Consider the following 19,248-nt stretch of genomic DNA (forward strand, 5'->3'; position numbering starts at 1 on the left):
GCCTGGAAACAAGATTTCGTGACCTGGACGGAGGCGAGCAGGGTTCTGGGAACGCAGTACTGACACGGCTGCGTTTACTGACACCGGCAGTTTCTTGGAAATTTTTTAATGTAACAAATTTTTGTCTTTTTTTCTAAGTGCAACAATTACCCCCCAAGGAACAGCGGAATGCTAAGAGTTCTGACCATGACTCTGCATTGATTGTAGCTGAGCATAAAAATGTCAGTGGGCTGAAGAGGTACGTGGTGTCAGGGGGGAGAGAATAAGCTGAAGGGGAGGAGAAGGAGGTTTCCCTGCTTTGTATTTGGAAAGGGGCCCTCGGCCGGGCTTCGCCAGGACTCCCAAGGGGCCCTGCTGCCTTCCAGAGCCACGAGGACCCCGCATGTTGCCATAATTGCTGCTTTTAGTGAACTTTTTTTGCAAGAACATTGATGCTTTTGCTGCAGAGGAACAGAAAAGGGTTTTAACTCGGTGGGAGCAGAGCCGCTTCAGCCGAGCAGTTGCCCGGACTCTGCGCTCGCCCCGCTGGGAGCATCCCACGAGGGGAAGCCCCGGCTCGGTTTGCAGCACTTTCATCATCCGTCGTGTTGGCCAGGAGGATGTGTTTTCTCTACAAAGATTTTGCTGCGCAGAAGCATGGAAATACCTAATCTAAATTTGAGGTTTTCTCCTTTTTTCACTCCCGTTTTTAGTCAGTCGAGCCATCATGCTGCAACTTTAAAGCAGCAGCTTAGGAAGATAGGAAAACTTGGGACAAAGCTGGCTGGGTGACCCTCTGGAACTTGCACGACCTCGAACCTGCAAAACTCACCCAGCTGCGGACACCTGAGCTTTGCTGCTGAGGCCTCTGCGCGCTCAGAGCCACACACAGTCACATCAAAGTGCCTTTCGGAGGTGACAAAGCAGGGAGGGAATGTGACCAGAGCCCGGGTTGGAGCCTGTGCTGCCTGCTGATGGAGGAAGGGACTCGGGGTGCCGTTTGGTACCGGTGGTGTTGGGGTTCCACAGCAGTAGCTTAGTGGTGACCGGGAAGAATACGTTGGTGCAGAGGTGAGAGAGTTTCCTGGGCTTGCTCACAAACGTGACCAGCAGAGATGAGATTGACAGTCTGACTCTTCCTTCAGTTGGGTTTCTCACTAATGACACTCCACTAGCCTTGCTCAGAATCATTTGCCTCTCTTTGAGTGTAAAAAGCAGAAAATTGGGACGATGTACCGTGTCTGTTCGATGCCTGGCCTTGGCGAGAACGACGGCGAACGGGCAAAGAATGGAGCCCTCGCACCACATTCGAACGCCTGGTGTTGGTTATTGTCCGCCCAGCCAAGTGAGAGGTCAATCAGGCGGGGAACCCCAAAACTTCTCCAAACGCAGTTTTATGGAACGGCCGACTGCCGCGCTGGCGTTAGGGCGCGGACGCGCTCCCGCCGGCTCCCGGGGAACCCCCGGCGGTAAACGGAACGCACGGGGCCGCCGGTCGTGTCCGGAGAACCTCGGGGCAGCAACCGGGCAGACGGCGGGGGCCGACGGCGGCGCTGCCGGGGCGGGCGGCGCTGGGACCCAGCGCGGGGCTCTCGGCGGCCCCGCCCCCGGCGTGTTGGGGGCGTGGCCTTCCGGGGGCGGGGCACGTCGCGGGGCGGGGCGGGCCCGGCGGCGGCGGCAGCGGCGGCGGTGGCGGTGGGGGGGCTGCGGGCGCTGGGCCCTGTTGTGTGGGAGCCGCGGCGCTGCCCGTCCGCGGCGGACCGGCCCCGCCGCCCCCCGCCATGGAGGACCCGTCGCGGCTGCTGGCGGCGGCGGCGGCGCACGGCGGCGGGGTGACCCTGCCCGGCGGAATCCCGCCGCCCCCTCCGCCCGCCGCCGGGGATCCGGCCGCCGCGCCCCCACCGGGGCCGCCGCCGCCGCCCGCGCACCACGACACGGGCGACGTCCTGCAGCAGATCATGGCCATCACCGACCAGAGCCTGGACGAGGCCCAGGCCAGGTACCGGCGGGCCCGGCCGCCGGGCGGGGAGGGGGCTCGGCGCGGCGGAGCTGCTCGGTACCGGCCGCCTTCCCGCGCAGCCCGGCGCCGTGACTCAGCTCTGCGGGGCGTGGGGGGGTGGCGGGGTGGGGGACGACGCGCTCTGCCCCGCCGCCCCGGTCGTTACCGGGGCCGTGGCGAGGGGAGGCAGGCGGGGGGGGCGAGGCAGCGGTCCCGCGGTGCGACGTGGCCGCGGCTCCAGCGGGGGAAGCGGGGGGTCGGTGGGAAATCGCCCTCCGGAGGCGAAAAGTTCCCCGTCCGTTCCCGGTGTTCCCGTGTCTTCGCCTCCCGTCAGGTGGGGCGCGCTTCAATACCGGCCTCCGGCACCGGGAGGACGCCCCGGTTCCTCGTCATTAATTTTCCGTCCTTCTCGCCGCGTCAAGAAACGTCCCCGGTGATGTCAGCGGAGGAATTGCCGGTGGAAACGGGATTGTCCTGCTTGCTGCCGGGAACGGGAAAACCGAGGCGGCGGCCGCCATTGAGGGCCAAAGTTTGCTCGGGAGGGGAGGCGAGAGGAGCCAGGGTCTGTCGGCCCCGCGCGGGGCTCGGGAGGTTCTTCGCCACCATCACGACGTTGAATCGTGTTTAACGGCGAAAGGATGACGCGCGTCCTTCCCCGTCGTGTCAGCTTCGTCGGGATGTAAATAATTCTATGGCAAAACCAGCCTGGAAATCGCCAGAATTCAGCATCTTCTGGTGCGTTCTCCTTGCCCCGGAGCTGCGTCCGGCCCTGATTGGCGCGGTGTAATTAGACGTAATTACACGCTTCGCTTCCTCGGCGTGCGCGAGGTGGGCAGCCCCCGCCACAAGGCGGTTGGGGAGAAGGTGGAGACGTCCGGAGCGGGTTTATAACAATCACCAAAACGGTGTTCTGGCCCTCTTTTTTCCCCCCCTTGGTTAATGTGGTGCTGCTCCGCTGGCTCGCCCCTCGGTCGGGGGTTGCGCGCGGTCGGCCCTCCCTGCCCGCGCCCCCGTTTCCCTGTCGTGGCGATTGCCACCGTGCCAGTAAAACCGCGTCGTTGGTTTTTAATCTCTACCCAAAGTTTAGCTGGTTTTGGGTGCGCCTGTTGCTATCGTGCGCCGTCAGGCAGAGGCAGCGGCGTTGCTGAGGACCGGTACCAGATTCCGGACGGTTGGGTGGATTATGTGAATGTAAGGAGGAACTAAGAACGTCACAATTTGGGTTTAAAGTTGATTCTTTCATGGTTCTTTCGACTGCAGCTTGCAGGGCGATGAGATCTGCGAGTGGTGCTCGCTGTGGGTCACGTGTCGGACCGTTGCTTCTTCCCAAAACTTAGGTTTTTCTTTTCTGCGTGGTGCTGTATCTCCGAAATAAGCTCCCGCAGCTCCCGGATAGATGCTGTAGGGGTGGGTTTCCCTGCATGATGTGTAAGAGCTGCAGTTTTCTCTCACAACCTCCTGTTTAAGATAATTTGGAGCAGAATAAATTTGTCAGGAACTTCTGTTTCAAGTAAGAGCTGAGGAACGGGCTTTGAAAAATGGCCCGGCCATGGTTGAACCCAAATGACTTTAATGTCACCTTAGAAACGCCGTCAAATGCCAGGTGAAGCCCAGCAGGCTCTGAAGGCCCCCAAATTTTAAAGCACCTTTGGGGTATTTTCCTGTATATACGCATAAAAGAAGCTTTTGTCTTCCGGGCAGGAGTTTGTTGGGATTCCTTAGTCCTCCTTGCGAGGACGTGGTGCTGAGGAAGTAGAACTCAGGCCGGTTAAACCCCTCGCACGAGTGCCCCGGGGACGGGGATCCGGGACTTCTCAGCAGCACGGCACGGCCTGCTTTGGGGCGGGGATCCCGTCTGCCCTTTTGCACTAAAAACGCACGTCGGTGTGTTTTGTGGGGGTGATTTTAATGCCCAGGGAACGGCGGAGGGTGCTCTCGGCGCTCCAGTGAGAAATTTTTAAAATCCAAGTTGAAAACTTGGGTGAAAGTTCCGTTGAAAGGAAACGAACCTGTCAAGGCTGAGTCGAACGCTGCTGTTAAACACCTTTCGTGATCACCTGAGGCCGCTTCGCAAGAGTCAGCGGCCACGTTAATTACGGCATTATCTCTGGGTCTCGTCTCTCTGCTGCCTTGTCCCTAAACGCCGCTTTTTAGACCCGGGGGGAGAGTACAGGCTGCAGCTCGGGATTCATTTTCTCTCTCCCCCGTTTTTCCCCTCATCAGGCAAGGACAATAGGCTGCACTGGGCCGCCTCCTCAGCTGCCTTTGTTCTCAGGCTGTTTGTCTTGGGCTGGGTATTATCAAACATCTCCGTAGCCGGGTGGGTTTTATGCTGCTTGTGGCCGTGTGGCGAAGGAAAGCGGCCCATCGGCGTCAGCTTTGCGATTTTGGTGAAAGGCTCGCGCTCGGACACTGCCGGGCGGTTCGGCCGTAGCTGTGAGCGTCAGGGGCTGGGAGGGAGCCGAGCACCTGTGTTTGTGCCATTCCCAATAGCTGGAGTTCCGACCAGCGTGCCAGAGGGAAGGCCAGTTCGCATTTCTGTAGCACCCGTATCGAACCCGAGCTATAAAGGCGATTTAAATATCATTTCTGACTTAGGAGAGGGGGCGCAGGAAGCAAAAGAAGCTTGCTTTGAGGCGTACGCTGCAGCTAGATCCTTCTTTCCGCTGACTTCCAGTGGAAGTTGGGCACCAAACCTTTCAGATCGGCGGCGGCCAGGTGAAATGCCGCCTGCCCTCCGTGGGAGACCTCAGCTCCCGCTTTTATCCGGCGCTCACCGCGCTGCAAATGTGTTTCCCACTCGGCAAAAGAAGTAATTCTCTGTTTTGATTAGACATTAGGACGGATTCTGTGCTAATGGGGTAATTAACGTTGTCTCTTCCTGGTGAGAAGGGGGAAAACAAAGCAGCAAACGCTGGAAGAGCTTCAAAAAGGCAAAACTGGTGTGGTAAAACGTGTACTAAAATGGTGCTAAACACGATCTGCTTTTCATTGGATCAGGCGGCTGCTCTGTGAGCTGGGCGAGTCAGTGAGTGGTACTGTGGTGTTCCTGCTCCTCAGGAGCCGTGTGCTCTCAAAAAACCCCACCGGGGATGGGTTTTCTACCTTTTGGGTGGATTCTGTGACTGGGTTTTACAGAATCGCGCTAACTCAACTTCTTATCCCATGTGTAAAATACGCCTTTGGTAGAACGGAAGGCGCTTACAGTTCCTACAAGCGACACAGAATTTTGAATTTCAAGGCCTGTGTGTTTGTACGACAGTTTGCTCCTCGTGGTGACCGAGCGTGGCCCTTACGTTAAATGTATCACCAGAACTCGCACGTTTCTTTCTCAATCTTAGGCGCTCACCTGCTGTTACCGAAGCGCGATCCAGTTCTCCGCCAGCCTCGGCGCCTTCCGCGGACGTCCCCGTTGGCGTTCACTCATTCTTTCTCCTTCCATTTCAGAAAACACGCCTTGAACTGCCACAGGATGAAGCCAGCTCTTTTCAGCGTGCTCTGTGAGATCAAGGAGAAAACAGGTGCGTTGGTGGCTTTTCTGGCCTCAGCTTTCCAAAAAACCCCCCATTCAGTCATCAGCTCGGCTCTCATTTCATGCCGCTCGTGTTTTCCCCGATAGATTCTACAACTTCGGGCTATTTTTGTTGGCTTAATAGTCTCCTGTGAGCTGGAAGTGGTGTTGATGTGCCTTTTATAATGCTGCCTGTGTGCAGGCTTGGAGAAAACAATGCTGCTTCTTTGGAGAAGTGTTTTGGCTGTGTGTACCTAAAGAATCTGTAGGTTGGGGGGTTTTTGATGTCGCTGGTGACCTGGAGAATCCTGACTCGTCCTGTATGTCGTTACGCTCTTTTCTTCCCGTAAGGAATCGGTACCAAAATGGTGGTGGTAGCGCGAGTCCAAAGCTGACAAATGAGTGTATTACGGAGAAAATGAGACAGCGAGGCAGAACGCTTGGGGATGCTGGAAAACGCAGGAGTAGCAGGAAATGGCGTTGGCGATCGCGCGGCTTCCTCTGAGGAGCACGAGCACGGGGGGCAAATGGATGTGGGGCTTGAGTTACCTGGTATATGCTCATACATCGACACTTGAGCAGTCTTGTTGCAGTATCTAATTTCTATAAGCTACAGTGAATTCTGATGGGTTTTAGAGAACAACTACTTTCATTCTATGTAACTAAGATGGTGGTGGTCTTTTTTTTTTTTAACTTAGATCTGCATTAACACGTAACATCCTAAACCTTCCGTTGTATTGGTTTTTTCTAAAACACCGAAACTCGTGGCGCCCCTCGTTGTGCTGCCAAACAAGGGACCCCACGGTTCCGGCCTCTGCGGTGCCCTTGTCATCGAAGGCGGCTCCGAGGCAGACGTGACACGTTCCTTTCTGGAGAGTCTGGGTGCATCTATCGCGTTCTCACCGTAGCAGTTCGCTTCTGCTGAAAAGACGTGGTGGCAGTAAGCGCGGGTGTGCTGCCGGGGCGTGCTGTCATGTCCGCCTGCCCTTCCAGGAGCGCTGTCCTTAAAGAGGGTCTTTCATCTGTTTTTCCTTTCGAGGGTGAAAGCTGCCTTTTGCGTTTTATTGATCGAAACTGTGACTTCTCTGAGCTAAATACACTCGCAGGAACAGACCCTGACACCGCGGCGATGCTGCATTTGTTTTGGTCGCGTAGGTTTTTGAATGTCTGATGGTCTGTCTATTCCTTATTTAAATTATGGGGAGCAGATGTTAGGGCTTCCAGCGAACAAAAGCCTGGACGTACTGTAGCACAAGGTTTTGGGCTTTCTTTGTGACCCAGGCACACCAGCTTCTTTTCTAGCTCGGAAATGGATTTCAAACATGTTCCCCCCCCCCCCCCATCTTTCTTTCGTTCTTTGTTGGAGCGCTCGTATCGTTCACAATAGCTCAGGATAAGCCGCGCGCCTTTGCCATGGGCAGCCAGCTGAAAGGTGCTGAAAAATTCTCCCCAATAGTGTTTAGTGATTAAAAAGAAATTATGAACGACTCTTTGTCATTTAAATAGATTCGGCCCCATTTCATGTTTTGTTCGAGTTCCTCACCCCCAAAATGATTTTAATTTATTTTTATTTTTAAACCAGATATGGGAAAAGCGGGTATTTTATTTTCAAGTCTTAAATACCTGCCTGGAGCGTACTTTGCTATTTGAAGAGGCATCTAATCCAGTAAAGCCAACTTGGGGTTTTTTGGGAACTCACGGAAGCATTTGGAGTATTTTTAATCCCTGCAGCAGATAGGGGCTCTGCTGGCTGGGTTACACTTCAGACGTGATCCAAGCTGTATGAATTCAAACACGGCATAATTCTGTCTTAAAATCAGAATTAAACAGCTGCAGCGTTAAAGTGCACGGTTTTGGTGCTGAATATTACATTTCAGAGTTTTTCTTCTCGGCTGATTATCCCATCCTAGGAAGGCACCGGTCTGTGATGGGCTTCAGGCCCCCTGGGCCAGGGAAAGTGTGTTTCTTCCCGCTCTCACGGAAGATGCTTGCACAGGGGGACCCAATTCTGTGTTTCTGGCCTGTGGCGGGGAACGTGTTTGTAGCGGCGTCGTAACGCGGAGTGCCATGTTTTATTGTTCCTTGTCGGAGCCGGCAGCAGCCCGCGGTCCTTCCCTTAACGTGCTGCACTCGGTTAATCCAGCGGGTACCTTTTGGTTCGGCCATAAAACTCGGCGAGCGGCGTGGCCGAAGAGCACGCTTGCTCTTTGTCGCTGGGTTTGTTGACATTCTTACGTCGCCGAGTCTCGTTCCTCGGACCCCCGCTGGCTTTTGTCTTCTGTTTCCATTCACTTCCCTCTCCGCCCGAACGTGCGAGGCTGCCCGGGGTCTGGAGAAGGCGCTCTCCGGGGAGGGTGCTGTGAGAGCAGCCGAACCAACAGCCACGTCCTTCTCTGTTGGGGGATGCGTGGGGGGGGGCTGGTATCCCCACGGGGGCTGGCAAACTGAAAAATGGGGTGAAAAATCTGCTTGGTGCTACCCAGGGGGGGCGTGCGGTGTTTTGGTAGCGTTAAGAAGTAAAGGGTTTAAGTTAAAGGGTTTGAGGTTGCTTTAGGTGACCTGCTGTTAAAAAAAAATATGCTCCTGCCTTCTCACCTGACGGAGCGATTTGTGCTGCCAGCTCGAGCAGACCCTTCTGGCTGAAGAAAACACCGGGAGTCAGGATTTAGCACGAGTTACGGGATAAATATTTGCGAGTGTAACACAGGGGGTGGGATCCTCTGGGGAAAACTGAGACGTGGACGAGGAGGGGCGCAGGTCCAGCGCCCAACGGCCTGCTTCCCGGCGCTCCCCTGGGTACTTCACGCGTACGAGCTGCTCGTTTGTGGCCCCGAAGCGGCAGGTTTTGGGTCCGGCCGCGTGTGCTCTGCACCCACAGACGCGTCCGGCGCGCTGCCCTCGCTCCCGCGGGGGTTCTCGCGCGTTACTTGCTCCGTGCAGGAAAATCTGGGCAGGAAAGCAGGTCTTGGCGAAGCGTGTATCACTTCTTTTGGTACCAGTGATCCTGTACAGTTCATTACAGAACTGCAGATCTTTAATTAATGAGATGTAAATATATTGTAATGATTGCATTTGCATACCGAGTGAGGCTTCAGCACCTTAGGTTGTGATGTGTTTTAATTAAAGATTAATTAGAAATGATGGGAATTTCATTTTGCTTAGTATAATTATTTTACATATTTGATGAATATCTGGTAGGTGACGTGCCGGAGAACGCACAACGGGGTGTTAGCACAGCTGACGGGAGCGACTCCCCAGGCTCTTTCAGCCAGGGTAGGGTTTTTCTTCAACATCCATAAAAGTGATGGATTATGAAGGGTTTAAGTGTGAAGGATTTTACTTTCTAAATCACGCTTAAAAGGACGGGCTGTGCCGTGACTGGTTATGCCATAACTCCAGTCTCTTGGTGCCAAAGCCTTCGGTGTTCCTAGAGTTGTTTGTAAATTATCGTGGGAACTGCAAAAATTTGACAGCCAGAAGGCTACCGAGGGGGTCAGCTTCCCAGTGCTGCGTTCTCCGCCGAGTGTCGTGGGCCGGTAGGTGATAAGCAGCGTTTAAGGACAGGCCCGTGTGCCGGGTCGGGGCTGACCGAGATGCTTTTTTAGCTCTCCCGTTGCGCCATCTTTTGAGATTCTCAGCTCCGGGAGGATGGTGGGTGAACAACTGTGGTCTTGTGCTTGGCGGCTGGAACTGGCTGCTACTTGCAGCAAGCCGAGTCACAACCTCACTGAAGCGGTAGTTTTGAGTGAGCCTGTACAAATATTATCATGAAACTTACGATCTGTGCAAATATTATCGTTAGGGGAAGATACCAGGAGTAAAACCAAAGTTCAGAGGTGTCCCTTCCGGGAGAGGGTGGCTTTAATTTAAAAACGACACCTGGGGCAGTGATTTCTGTAGAACTTGTGTTTCAGCTGTGGGTGTGTGAGGATGCAGCTACGCCAAAAGTTTACAAACACCCTGAGGGAGGGGGTGGAACAGACCGAGCTTCTTGCACTCATCGATTCTCACCTTTGAGAGCGTTTGTTCGATAAAAGGTTGAACTCCTGGGTTGGAAACGCAGCTTACGGGATGTTGGTGTCTGGTTTCTTGTGACTTGCTAGAGCCACCAGAGTCCTCCCTCCAGAGCGGGGAGGTGCTTTGTGCAGGCTTTTCAGCAGTCAACTTGAGGCGAGCTTATGTGTAATTGATGATAACTAATGTCTAATTACCATAATTAGACAAGTGACATAAAATTAAGCTGCAGCTGGGAGCTTGACTTCAACATGAGGTACTCTGATATGCATCATAATAAGATGCATAAAAAGGCGTTTGGCAGAAGCACTTTCAAAAAAGGTGACACCAAAATATCGGTTCCACGGAATTTACGCTTGCCAAAGTAGTTTAATGTGAGTTTTATCGAAAAGACTAAAAGCAAGTGGCCACTGGTGAACCCTCTGCGGGGTCTCGCGTTAAAAAAGGAGAACTGGCAATTTTTAAAACTAAAAAAAACCCCAACAACAAATAAACCCCCCCTTTTTTCTGTGTTTGTTTCATTCCTTGTAACGTTCACTCAGTGAAGGGTGTGTGCAGCGGATAGTCTGCTATTTTGGTTTTTTAAAAGTATTAAAATTAATTCCATAACGAGTTCGAAAAGCCATGAACTTTTACAGTAGTCAACACTTTCCTCGTTGTCTCAGCTCGAGTTCAGCACTTACCCCGGTAGTACGTTACGGCTGGTTTCACCTTTCTTTTTTCCTCTTGCAAAAAGACCAGGGACGTTCTGGAGGAGACTGGATCGCTGTGACGGGGCGAACTCGGGCCCGCGGCCGCTCCAAAGCTCTCTTCTCCTCAGACCCGCGTAGCCATTTCCCTCCAGCCTGCAAAAATACAAAGTTCAGCAACGTGACTGTAGGTTTAGGCCGCTGGAGGGTTCAAAGGTGCGACTGGGTGGTTGTAGATGAGCTGTTCTTTTGCCTGCAAAATGCTGGAAATTATTATAAACGTGTCTGTTTCATGTCTCTGTACGTACACGTCGTTCTCCTGCCCTCGCGCTGGCACCGCTGCCTAACAAGGGATCTGCTGTGCCTGTCTCCGGTGGGGAACACAACATCCCGTTAACCTGCCAGTTTGGAAAAGGCCGTTTGAATTTGGCGCCTTCGCCAGGTTAAGGCCAAGTGTTCCTCAGGCTAAAGTTGTTTAGCAATTAAAACCGAAAAAGCTGTTGGCATTTTTTGGTAATGACTCGGTATCTCCTGAGTTCTTGTGCTTTTTACAAAAGGAAGTTCATTGTGAATGGTCAAAAAAAATTGGGAAATTAAGTGTTTCAAAGAAATCTGCTTGGGATTAAACTTGAATAATCAGCACACGGACTGCTGCAGCCTGCATTTGTTGAGTATAAGCTTAAGGAAACTGGCTTCTGGTGCATTTTCTACTGTTGTTTCAGATTTTGATCGATTTGAGATGGGAGTTTGATCGATTTGAGATGGAGTTTGATCGATTTGAGATGGAGTTTGATTGATTTAAAATTCAGCACTGTTTATTTAGACTTCCATTGGTAGCCTGTTGCTGTCCCAGCAGCTCGGGCCTTCGTGTGCCGGGCGTCGCTGAGGACCACGCGAGGAGCCCGGCAGCAGGCTCGTACGGCGGCACCTGCTCCGTAAGAACCTCGCCCTGGTCTCTGCAGACTGCTGAAGTACTCCCTGAGCGCAGCACCGGCTGGCGTGGCCCCCAGGAGCCTCGTTACCCGCGGGCGTTTGAAAACTCGCCTCGCGTTCTGGTGTTTCTCGATCTGTTCCTTTCGCTGTGTCACCTCGCGGCTTCCTTAAGCGCTCCCTTATTTTTTGGTTTTTTTCCTTGAGCTCGAGACCTGCTGAAACCTCTGAAGGGCGTTTAAGTGCTTTGCCAGAATTGAAGTGGATGCTCTCTCCTGTTTCGGAACTAATCTTTTGCTTCCCTCTCTGTGTCTGTCTAGTGTTAAGTATTCGCGGTATTCAGGAAGAAGATCCCCCAGATGCTCAGCTAATGAGACTAGATAACATGTTGCTGGCAGAGGGTGTCTCCGGGCCCGAGAAAAGAGGAAGAGGAGGACCGATGGCTGTAGCAGCAACATCAGGTGGCTGTCCAAATGACAATAGCATTGAACACTCTGACTACAGGGCCAAGCTGTCACAGATCCGACAGATATACCACTCTGAGCTAGAGAAATATGAACAGGTGATCTTTCTGCATGGAAGAGTTTTTATCATCTCAATTAAAAATAACCGTTTTTTCCTTTGGTGTTGGTGTTAAGAACAGAACAGGAAGTATAATGAATTCAGGTGAACGCGAGGATATCAAGTTCAGCTGAAAACTTATCTCAGTGTTACAGGAGTAAGGTGAAGATAGAGGGACCGGACATCAAACTACAGATAATTAATGTCTCGTTTATCTTTGTTGCCGTTTGTTAAGAGTAAATAGAGTAAAGCTGAAAGATGGGAACTCCTCTAAAGTTTTTTGGATATATATTCTTGTTGGGGAAACGAAACCTGGGGTATTTTATGGTTTGTCGATACAAATGTGTGTGTTTTCAGGCCTGCAGCGAGTTCACCACCCACGTCATGAACCTGCTTAGGGAACAGAGCAGGACGAGACCCATTTCGCCGAAAGAGATCGAGCGCATGGTGAACATAATCCACGGCAAATTCAGCACCATCCAGATGCAGCTGAAGCAGAGCACGTGCGAGGCAGTGATGATCCTGCGTTCACGCTTTCTCGATGCAAGGTACGAGCACACACAGCGGTCGCATCAGGAGTCCCAGGTCTGTCGATCTGGTTCAAAGATGAAGATGCGCCACCCGTTTTGCTCGCGAGGGTTTACTTTGCCACCAACGCCCGTTTAATTCCACTCAATTCTTACATTCGCCTTCAAACCAAATGTGTTTTAGGGGGAGGAAGGCCAGCGGCGTGCTCTAGCCAGGCTGCTCTGTAACACTCTTTAAATGGGAATAACTAATATTTTTACAGGCGTAAACGACGTAATTTCAGCAAACAGGCGACAGAAGTACTGAACGAATATTTTTATTCGCATCTGAGTAACCCTTACCCCAGCGAAGAGGCCAAAGAAGAGCTGGCAAAGAAAGGTGGCATCACAGTTTCGCAGGTACGAAGCGTTTTATCGGGAATTAAGTGACTTGTTTTTCCTTGAACAATGTTTTGGTTGGGTTTTTTTCCTTGTAGTTGGCAACCGGCTTCTGGTACTTTCAGGAGGATTTAGGTTACTCTGAAGGGTCTAGTAGTAGGTATTTCCTGCTTAAAGCCTAGTTTAAAATGTCTCCTTTGCTGGCAACTTAGAAACAGAGTGGAAAATGCACCGGTTTGATCAAATGCTAACAGCGATACGTGTCTCCAGGTTTCCAACTGGTTTGGTAACAAAAGAATTCGCTACAAAAAAAACATGGGCAAGTTCCAAGAAGAAGCCAATATTTATGCCGCAAAAACAGCAGTGGATGCAACTAACGTCGTGGCTCAAGGCAACCAGGCAAATTCTCCGTCTACACCAAATTCAGGTGCGTGAGAGCGCCGGCAAAGAGTGGAAGTCTCTAATTATTTCTCACGACAATTAGTACCACAGTGTTGGAAACGGTCGTAGGATTTCTGTTAAACTTAAACAGTGTCATACTCATCGAAGAACCATTTTTGCTGGTTTTGTTTCTCATTCAGGCATTTCTTTTTTTTTTCAGCTTCCTCTGGCTCTTTCAAGATGACAAATTCTGGAGATTCGTTCATAAACTTGCAGTCACTGACTTCCTACCAGAGCTCCCCGGTGGGAGCCAATGTGCAGTCGCAGGTCAGTAGGGGAAAAAAAAAAAAATCAAAACGTCCTTTCAGCAGGAGGGCAGCGGGGCGAGCCCATCCCTCCGTCCTTGACACGGTGGGAGCAGGATGCCCGGGGAGGCTGCGGGTCTCCGTCCTGGGAGGCGTTCGAAACCCAACCTGCTCTCGCTGACCCCGCTTCGAGCCGCAGGGCGGGCTTAGATGGTCTCGGTTTATTTTTTTAAAGGAGGTTCTCTTGATGCCAGACAGGGAGGGGTTTTGCTGGTTCTGGCCAGGGCGTGAGAAATGGCTAGGGTCAAATTTCTCAAACGAGTCAAGAAACAAACCTGCTCAAACGTGGATTTTCTCTTCAAACTGGAATTTTCTCCTACAGAATTAACTGATACGTGAAGTCACTTACTGCTATTCTTCTGTCCCTTTATGTCTACATTAACAAATCCGTGTTTTCTCATTTTAGAGCCAGTCTTGTTCCATAGAAGTAGAATTTTGCTTAGGATTTGCAGCTAACGGCATTGTCAAACTCATTTTAAGCTTTCTGCTGAATTTCTGAACACACCTGAACTGCCTCAGATCTGTTCCTCTGTCATAAAAGCTACAGGAATAGACTCTAATTCTGCTCGAGAAGGAATGCGCTACGTGTAGCCCCGTTCATAGCAAAGAAAACTTGTCTTCCTGCAAGAAACCCTGCCCCTTATTTAAAGGATTTCTGTCCCAGTAGATAACGTAGCGCGTACTACTGCATTTCCCCAACCCAGCTCTTTATCCTCACCGTTCTCCTTCTGCGGCGTCTTGTTCCAGATGGATTCCTTACATCATGTCATACACCAGACAGGAAGATACGACACGATTGTGGGGAACCCTTTGTATACGACGCAGCGCATTGATGTAAGATGTACTGAGGTATTAGCGGAAACGCAAATTCTGCCCGAGATTGGCTCATGATCTGTGAATAAACGTTGGCTTTTTATTTCCCATGCGGGGACAGGAAAAAGCTGGAAAAAATGTAGTTTAATACACCAGCTTTTCCCTCCCGGGGGCTTGATCTAAAGTTTTGCCTTTGCTCACCAGAAAATATGTGCGCTTCGGTTAATTCTTGGCGTAAGGAGATAGCGCTGGGAGCAAGACTAACACCATAACAGCTGGGGGAGGAGAGGTTTTGGGGGATATTTGTGCTTTGCCAGGGCCGATACGTGCTTATTTCCCTTCAAAAGCGCGGTCGCGCGTCGGGTGTGGACACACAAAGACGTACCTCGTTGTAATGAGAGGATGCGTTTGTTCTCCCCTCAGGCTAATGGCAGCTGGCAGGATGCTACCACCCCTTCATCAATCACTTCACCTGCTGGAGACCCTGGAAGTGTTAATTCGGATGCGTCTAATTAAGTTTTTAGGACCTATCGATGAGAGGAAAGAGGTCATTAGTGTAATTTGTCAATGTTGCTCTTTTGCCAATACTATTGTTTATACAACTTGACACACAGCTAATTACCTCAGAAAACCCCCCCGGAACCAATAGACGATTGTGATCACAGCGATACCTCTCTACCTCTCAGCCTCGCGCCGTTGAGTTCTTTTTACTTATGCCCATTGGGATGTGACGTTGTTTTAAAAGAACTTGCTTCATTTTCCGAACCAAATTCATTTTTTTAAATATGGATTTTATGGTGAGAATCTGAAAGTGTCTCTTCTAGCACTTGGCGTTTGTCTCAAGTTTTACAGCTTAAGAAAATTGACTTATTTTAATTTCCATGAAGTTTTTTACTATGAAATTTCTGTTCTAGTTGATAGCTACTAACAGTTAACCCCCCTGTATTGTAATTGTATGCGTTCTCTGTATTGTAATTTTGTATAGGAAAATAAGCTTTTCTTAACTAGAATTCATTCTGAGCTAATTAATCAGAACGTTGCTTTACCAAAACTCTCACTGGACTTTGCTCTCGGGTAGGACCTTCCATCCTGTGTCATTCCACGTAATTCTAATTTAATGTCTAGTGAAAAAACGAACGAACGAACCAACCAACCCACCAGAAACCACCTGCTTTCCCGACGGAGGACAGGTTTTTGTGCATTTCTGCAGCTGTTACCACAGAGTCCACCCCTTTCAGTTGAGATTTTATCAAAGATAATAAACTTCCAAAGCCTTTTTTTTTTTTTTTTCCGGCCTTTCCTCTCCGGGGCTCCCTCAGGGGCTGAGGGCGGGAAGGCGGGAGGAGCGCGCCGCCGCCTCTGCGCATGCGCTTGCCTGAGGGCCAGCGGGCGGCGCCTTCCCGCCTTGCCCCGCGCCCAACGGCTGCTGCGCGCGCGCGGCTCCGCCGCCACAACCAACATGGCGGAGCGATCGGTGAAGGGCCCCGGGGCGGCCGCCGCCCCACCGCGACCGTCTGGCGGGTCGGAGGAGGAGGTGAGCGCTGCGGGGGGGGGGGGTGGGCCCTGCCCGGCGGAGGGGCCCGCGGGGAGGCCTCGCTACCAGCCTCGTAACCGTTTTCTCCCCCTCAGCGTTCCCCCGGCGGAGCCCGCCCTGCGGCCGAAGGGGCAGCGGCAGGTAGGGGCGGCCGCGGGCAGCGAGGGGCGGTGGGGAGCGGGGAGGGCTGGGCGGTGTCGAGCATCGCCGTCCTTCCCCGCCGCCCGGTGGGGGCCGTCCGCGGGGAAGGCTCTGGGCGCTGGAAGGGAGAAGCGGAGGCGCCGGTGATGCGGGAGGCGGCGAAGCGGCCATCGCGCCTCGGCGCTGCGGCGGCTCCAGCAGAGCGCAGAGAACAGGTTCAGTGCGTCGGGATGCCTGGGAGGGACCGTGACCCCGCTTTTTACCCTGCTGACGCGTTGTTATGTCTGCTTTTCTCAGATCCGGACCCTGGAAAGAGAAAGCAAGCAGATCCCGAGCGATTCCGAAAGCCACCTGACAAAACTGCTGTTAACCCCCCGGCGGCTATGAGGAAAGCATCCCATGAAAGTCCCAGCCTCAAGAAAAGCCCCCTCGGATCTAGTCCCAAGAGGCTGTCTCCCTGGAAAAGCAGTCCCAGGAAAGACCATACAACGAGTTCTTTCAACTTGTCCCCGAGGCATCTCGTCACCGCTCAAGCCAAGCGTCGCTCTTGGCGTCGTTCGAGCCTGAAGGGGACAAAACACCGAAGGTCTCTGCCTCCTGTTCACCGAGATGTCACTGGTACGTGCTCCACTGCCTCCCTTTACCAAACTCCCTCGAGAATCGTGTAGGGCAGCCTGCAGCGAGCTGAAACTTGCTTGAACGGCGCGACCTTTAGGGTGATGGCGGCGTAACTGCGCTGTTCCACACCAGCACCCGCTGCCGTGCGCGTTGGCAGTGCTCTCGGTGGTCCGATAAGAGGAGGTGCTGCGTGAACGGCTTCCCCGGACCAGTGGTTTGTTGTCTCTTGCCTTTTTTTTTTCCCACGGCTGAGCCTTGAGTGTGACTTTTCCTTGTTAGGAGCTGGTTCTCCCTCTTTTTCCCTGCTCCTTCTGTATCCTGCAGACCGCGCTCCTGTACAGCAACAGCTTTTAGTGTCTCGGGAACATTCCAGCCTGGTGTGAATTTAATTGTTCTTAAACAACTTTGTTCTGTTTTTTCCAGAGATAAGCAAATCGATTAGCCTGGAGCTGCCGGAGACAGAGCGGCTTTCAACGCTGCTGTTGTCCAGTTTCCAGGTAAGATGCTCTCTTTTAAGAGCGAGTCATTTTTTCCTCTTGCCTTTGCCGCTGAACGTACGTTCTGGCCTGTGAAACGCGGGCTGGGGAAGGAGGGACTCTTCTCCTTCAAAACGAACCCTCCGCAAGCTCAGGGGAGGGCACCAAGACCTTCTTTTCCATCGTCTCTTAGTTTTCGGCAGAGAAGCTCGAACACGTCCTGAAGCAGACGGACGGCTTTAGCCCCAAGGCTTTCCAGGCGAACGGTAAGGTGCGTCGCTCGCGGCAGCGAGGGCAACCCCGGACTTAAAACTGCCGACCCTCCCCTCGCATCCTCTCACAGGGAAACCTTCCAGGAGGGCTGGGGGCGGCGAAAAGCGTGGGGATGATGTTTTTAAGATGCTGGGAGGGAAGGCGAACGGGCGTGCTCACGTAAACCGTGGCCACAGAGATGAGTTATTCTTTCAGCACCAGTTTCAGTACTGCCCAGAGCAGGAGCTGCAGGTTGGAAACAGCCTCGTGTCTCAGCGTCGCTAATTTTCCAGGCGGTGGGCACCAGCACTGCTTTATCCTGTTTTTTCTGTCTTTTCTCCAGTGCACTCGGTTTCAGAAGACCTGAAGCGATACCTGCAGAAGCTGGAACGAGACGGGACGCTCCAGAGCTGCGTGAAAGACCCCGAAGGGTGAGGACTCACCGCGCTCAGCCCCTGGGGAGCGTCGCAGCCGCGTCGCGCTGGCGGGGGAAGGGGCGGCCTGCACCCCGAACGCTCCGTGTTCGCTTAGACGTCGTGATTAGCTGCTTTCCCTCCTCCGGGCAACGGTACCGCAACCAGCGGGGATGTTGATGTGCCAGTAGTTTTCTTGGGGGTGAAACTTTTAAATGGGAAAGAACCCCCCTGAATCATCCCTTTGCAGACGTGCAGGCTCGGGGGGGGGGGGGGCAGCGCGGTTCCCAAGTCCCAGGCAGACCAAGGAAGATTTTGCCCGTGAAGTGAAGAAATGGATAGAAAACTCGTAGGTGACACCCACGTGGATGGTAAGGGTCAGGTATTTGGGGGATCAGAGGCAGCTGGGGCTAAGAAGGCTGGGGGGGACCCTACAGCACCTTCCAGTCCTTAGTGGGGGCCTGCAGGAAAGGCGGGGGGCTCTTTCCCAGGGAGGGAGTAGCGGTTTTCCTCGGAGAAGGGGCAGATTCAGATCAGCTCTTGGGACGGAATTCCACACCTTTGCGCTGCGTGAGCGCCGACCCCTCCCCAGAGCCCTCTCTGTGCCGCAGGGGGTCACTGGACTCGGCTTTCGACGCGTCGGTGGCCCAAGTGAAGGAGTACATCGCCAGGTACCACACACGCCCCTTCCTCGAGGGTGTTTTGGGGCTGTTTCACTGTTTCCCCCCGCCCCGTCCCCGAGAGCTTCGCGGAGGGGCACAGCCCTGGTCTCTCCTCCCGCAGGTTTACGGCCGAGTGTCAGTCCTGGGATCAGCTCCTGCTGCGCTACCAGCAAAGTGCTGAAGAAACCTCCAGGTGGGGAGCGTCCCCGCCCTGTCACAGCTCTTGGAAAGGAAAACGAAACGACCACCAGCTTGGTGACATCTTTCCCTGTTCCACAGGCAGCTGGAGGAGTGCAGGAGGGACGGGGGGCGGGCAGAGCCCCCGAATTACCTCCAGACATCTCAGGCCGAGGTCCTCCGCAGCAAACCCAACTACCAGAAGATCCTGGATGACCAGGGGGAGGTGCTGAGCTGCATGGAGCTGGTGGTGAGTGGGTTGAGGGGAAAATATTCAACACCCCCCACCCCCCCCCAGCTACGGATTTAGGGATTTTTCATCTATTTTTGGGTGGTTATCTTCCATTTCGCAGCTCGACGAACTACAGCAGGCCGTGAAGCTGCTGGAGGCCTTCAGCGAGGACAGCCGGCAGTACCTCCGGCGCCTGTCGGAGCAGCTCGGTAAGCTGAGGGGGTCTCTCAGGGGGAGGGGGTGTGGAAGCCTCCGGGGGGGGAGGGGGGTGTCGTTAATGGGGGTTAACGGGTGTTTTCCTCCCGTTCCAGCCAGGAGAACCTTCCGGCAGCTGGAGAACTCCCCCGTGCGCAAGCTGATCGCTGTCCCGCCGCGGAAGACGCCGCCGCCGGAGGGCTGAGCGCGGCGGGGGGCGGCTCGGGCCGCGCTCAATAAAGGCGGCGGGAGCCCGGTGCCCGCCGCGCTTCCGCCTTTGAACGCGCCCTGCGTGTTTGTCGCCGCTTAGTGGCGGGCGCGCGCGTCCGTCAGAGCGCGCCGCCCAATCGCCGTAGGCGCCCTGTGCGCCGCCCCCAGGGTTGCTTAGCAGCGGGGCGGGG

General features: G+C 53.4%; 2 protein-coding genes across 2 annotated transcripts; both read left to right on the plus strand.

The window, feature by feature from the left end:
• The first annotated feature begins 1,760 nt into the window (after positions 1 to 1,760).
• On the plus strand, positions 1,761 to 15,423 carry PBX4 (PBX homeobox 4). The gene is made up of 9 exons (XM_086478888.1): positions 1,761 to 1,978; positions 5,426 to 5,499; positions 11,443 to 11,684; positions 12,041 to 12,231; positions 12,474 to 12,609; positions 12,859 to 13,015; positions 13,190 to 13,296; positions 14,082 to 14,168; positions 14,571 to 15,423. Exons 1-9 carry the CDS (start codon positions 1,761 to 1,763, stop codon positions 14,661 to 14,663), a joined length of 1,305 nt encoding a protein of 434 aa, XP_086335014.1. The 3' UTR covers positions 14,664 to 15,423.
• An 89-nt stretch (positions 15,424 to 15,512) lies between these two features.
• On the plus strand, positions 15,513 to 19,125 carry DSN1 (DSN1 component of MIS12 kinetochore complex). Its single transcript, XM_086478818.1, has 10 exons — positions 15,513 to 15,681; positions 16,120 to 16,440; positions 16,864 to 16,937; positions 17,110 to 17,182; positions 17,512 to 17,599; positions 18,193 to 18,252; positions 18,365 to 18,436; positions 18,523 to 18,670; positions 18,774 to 18,861; positions 18,964 to 19,125. The coding sequence occupies exons 1-10, from the start codon at positions 15,513 to 15,515 to the stop codon at positions 19,050 to 19,052; spliced, it is 1,182 nt and encodes a 393-aa protein (XP_086334944.1). The 3' UTR covers positions 19,053 to 19,125.
• Positions 19,126 to 19,248: the final 123 nt, after the last annotated feature.

This window comes from Leptosomus discolor, chromosome 28 (assembly GCF_034619465.1).
Source record: "Leptosomus discolor isolate bLepDis1 chromosome 28, bLepDis1.hap2, whole genome shotgun sequence".
NCBI lineage: Eukaryota > Metazoa > Chordata > Aves > Leptosomiformes > Leptosomidae > Leptosomus > Leptosomus discolor.

Excerpts from the sequence above, each read along its gene's own strand:
- DSN1 (XM_086478818.1), top strand. The coding sequence starts at position 15,513 with ATGCGCTTGCCTGAGGGCCAGCGGGCGGCGCCTTCCCGCCTTGCCCCG. Across the intron at positions 15,682-16,119 it reads CTGGCGGGTCGGAGGAGGAG|ATCCGGACCCTGGAAAGAGA; the intron begins GTGAGCGCTGCG and ends TGCTTTTCTCAG. Across the intron at positions 16,441-16,863 it reads TGTTCACCGAGATGTCACTG|AGATAAGCAAATCGATTAGC; the intron begins GTACGTGCTCCA and ends TGTTTTTTCCAG.
- PBX4 (XM_086478888.1), top strand. The coding sequence starts at position 1,761 with ATGGAGGACCCGTCGCGGCTGCTGGCGGCGGCGGCGGCGCACGGCGGC. Across the intron at positions 1,979-5,425 it reads CTGGACGAGGCCCAGGCCAG|AAAACACGCCTTGAACTGCC; the intron begins GTACCGGCGGGC and ends CTTCCATTTCAG. Across the intron at positions 12,232-12,473 it reads TCACGCTTTCTCGATGCAAG|GCGTAAACGACGTAATTTCA; the intron begins GTACGAGCACAC and ends ATATTTTTACAG.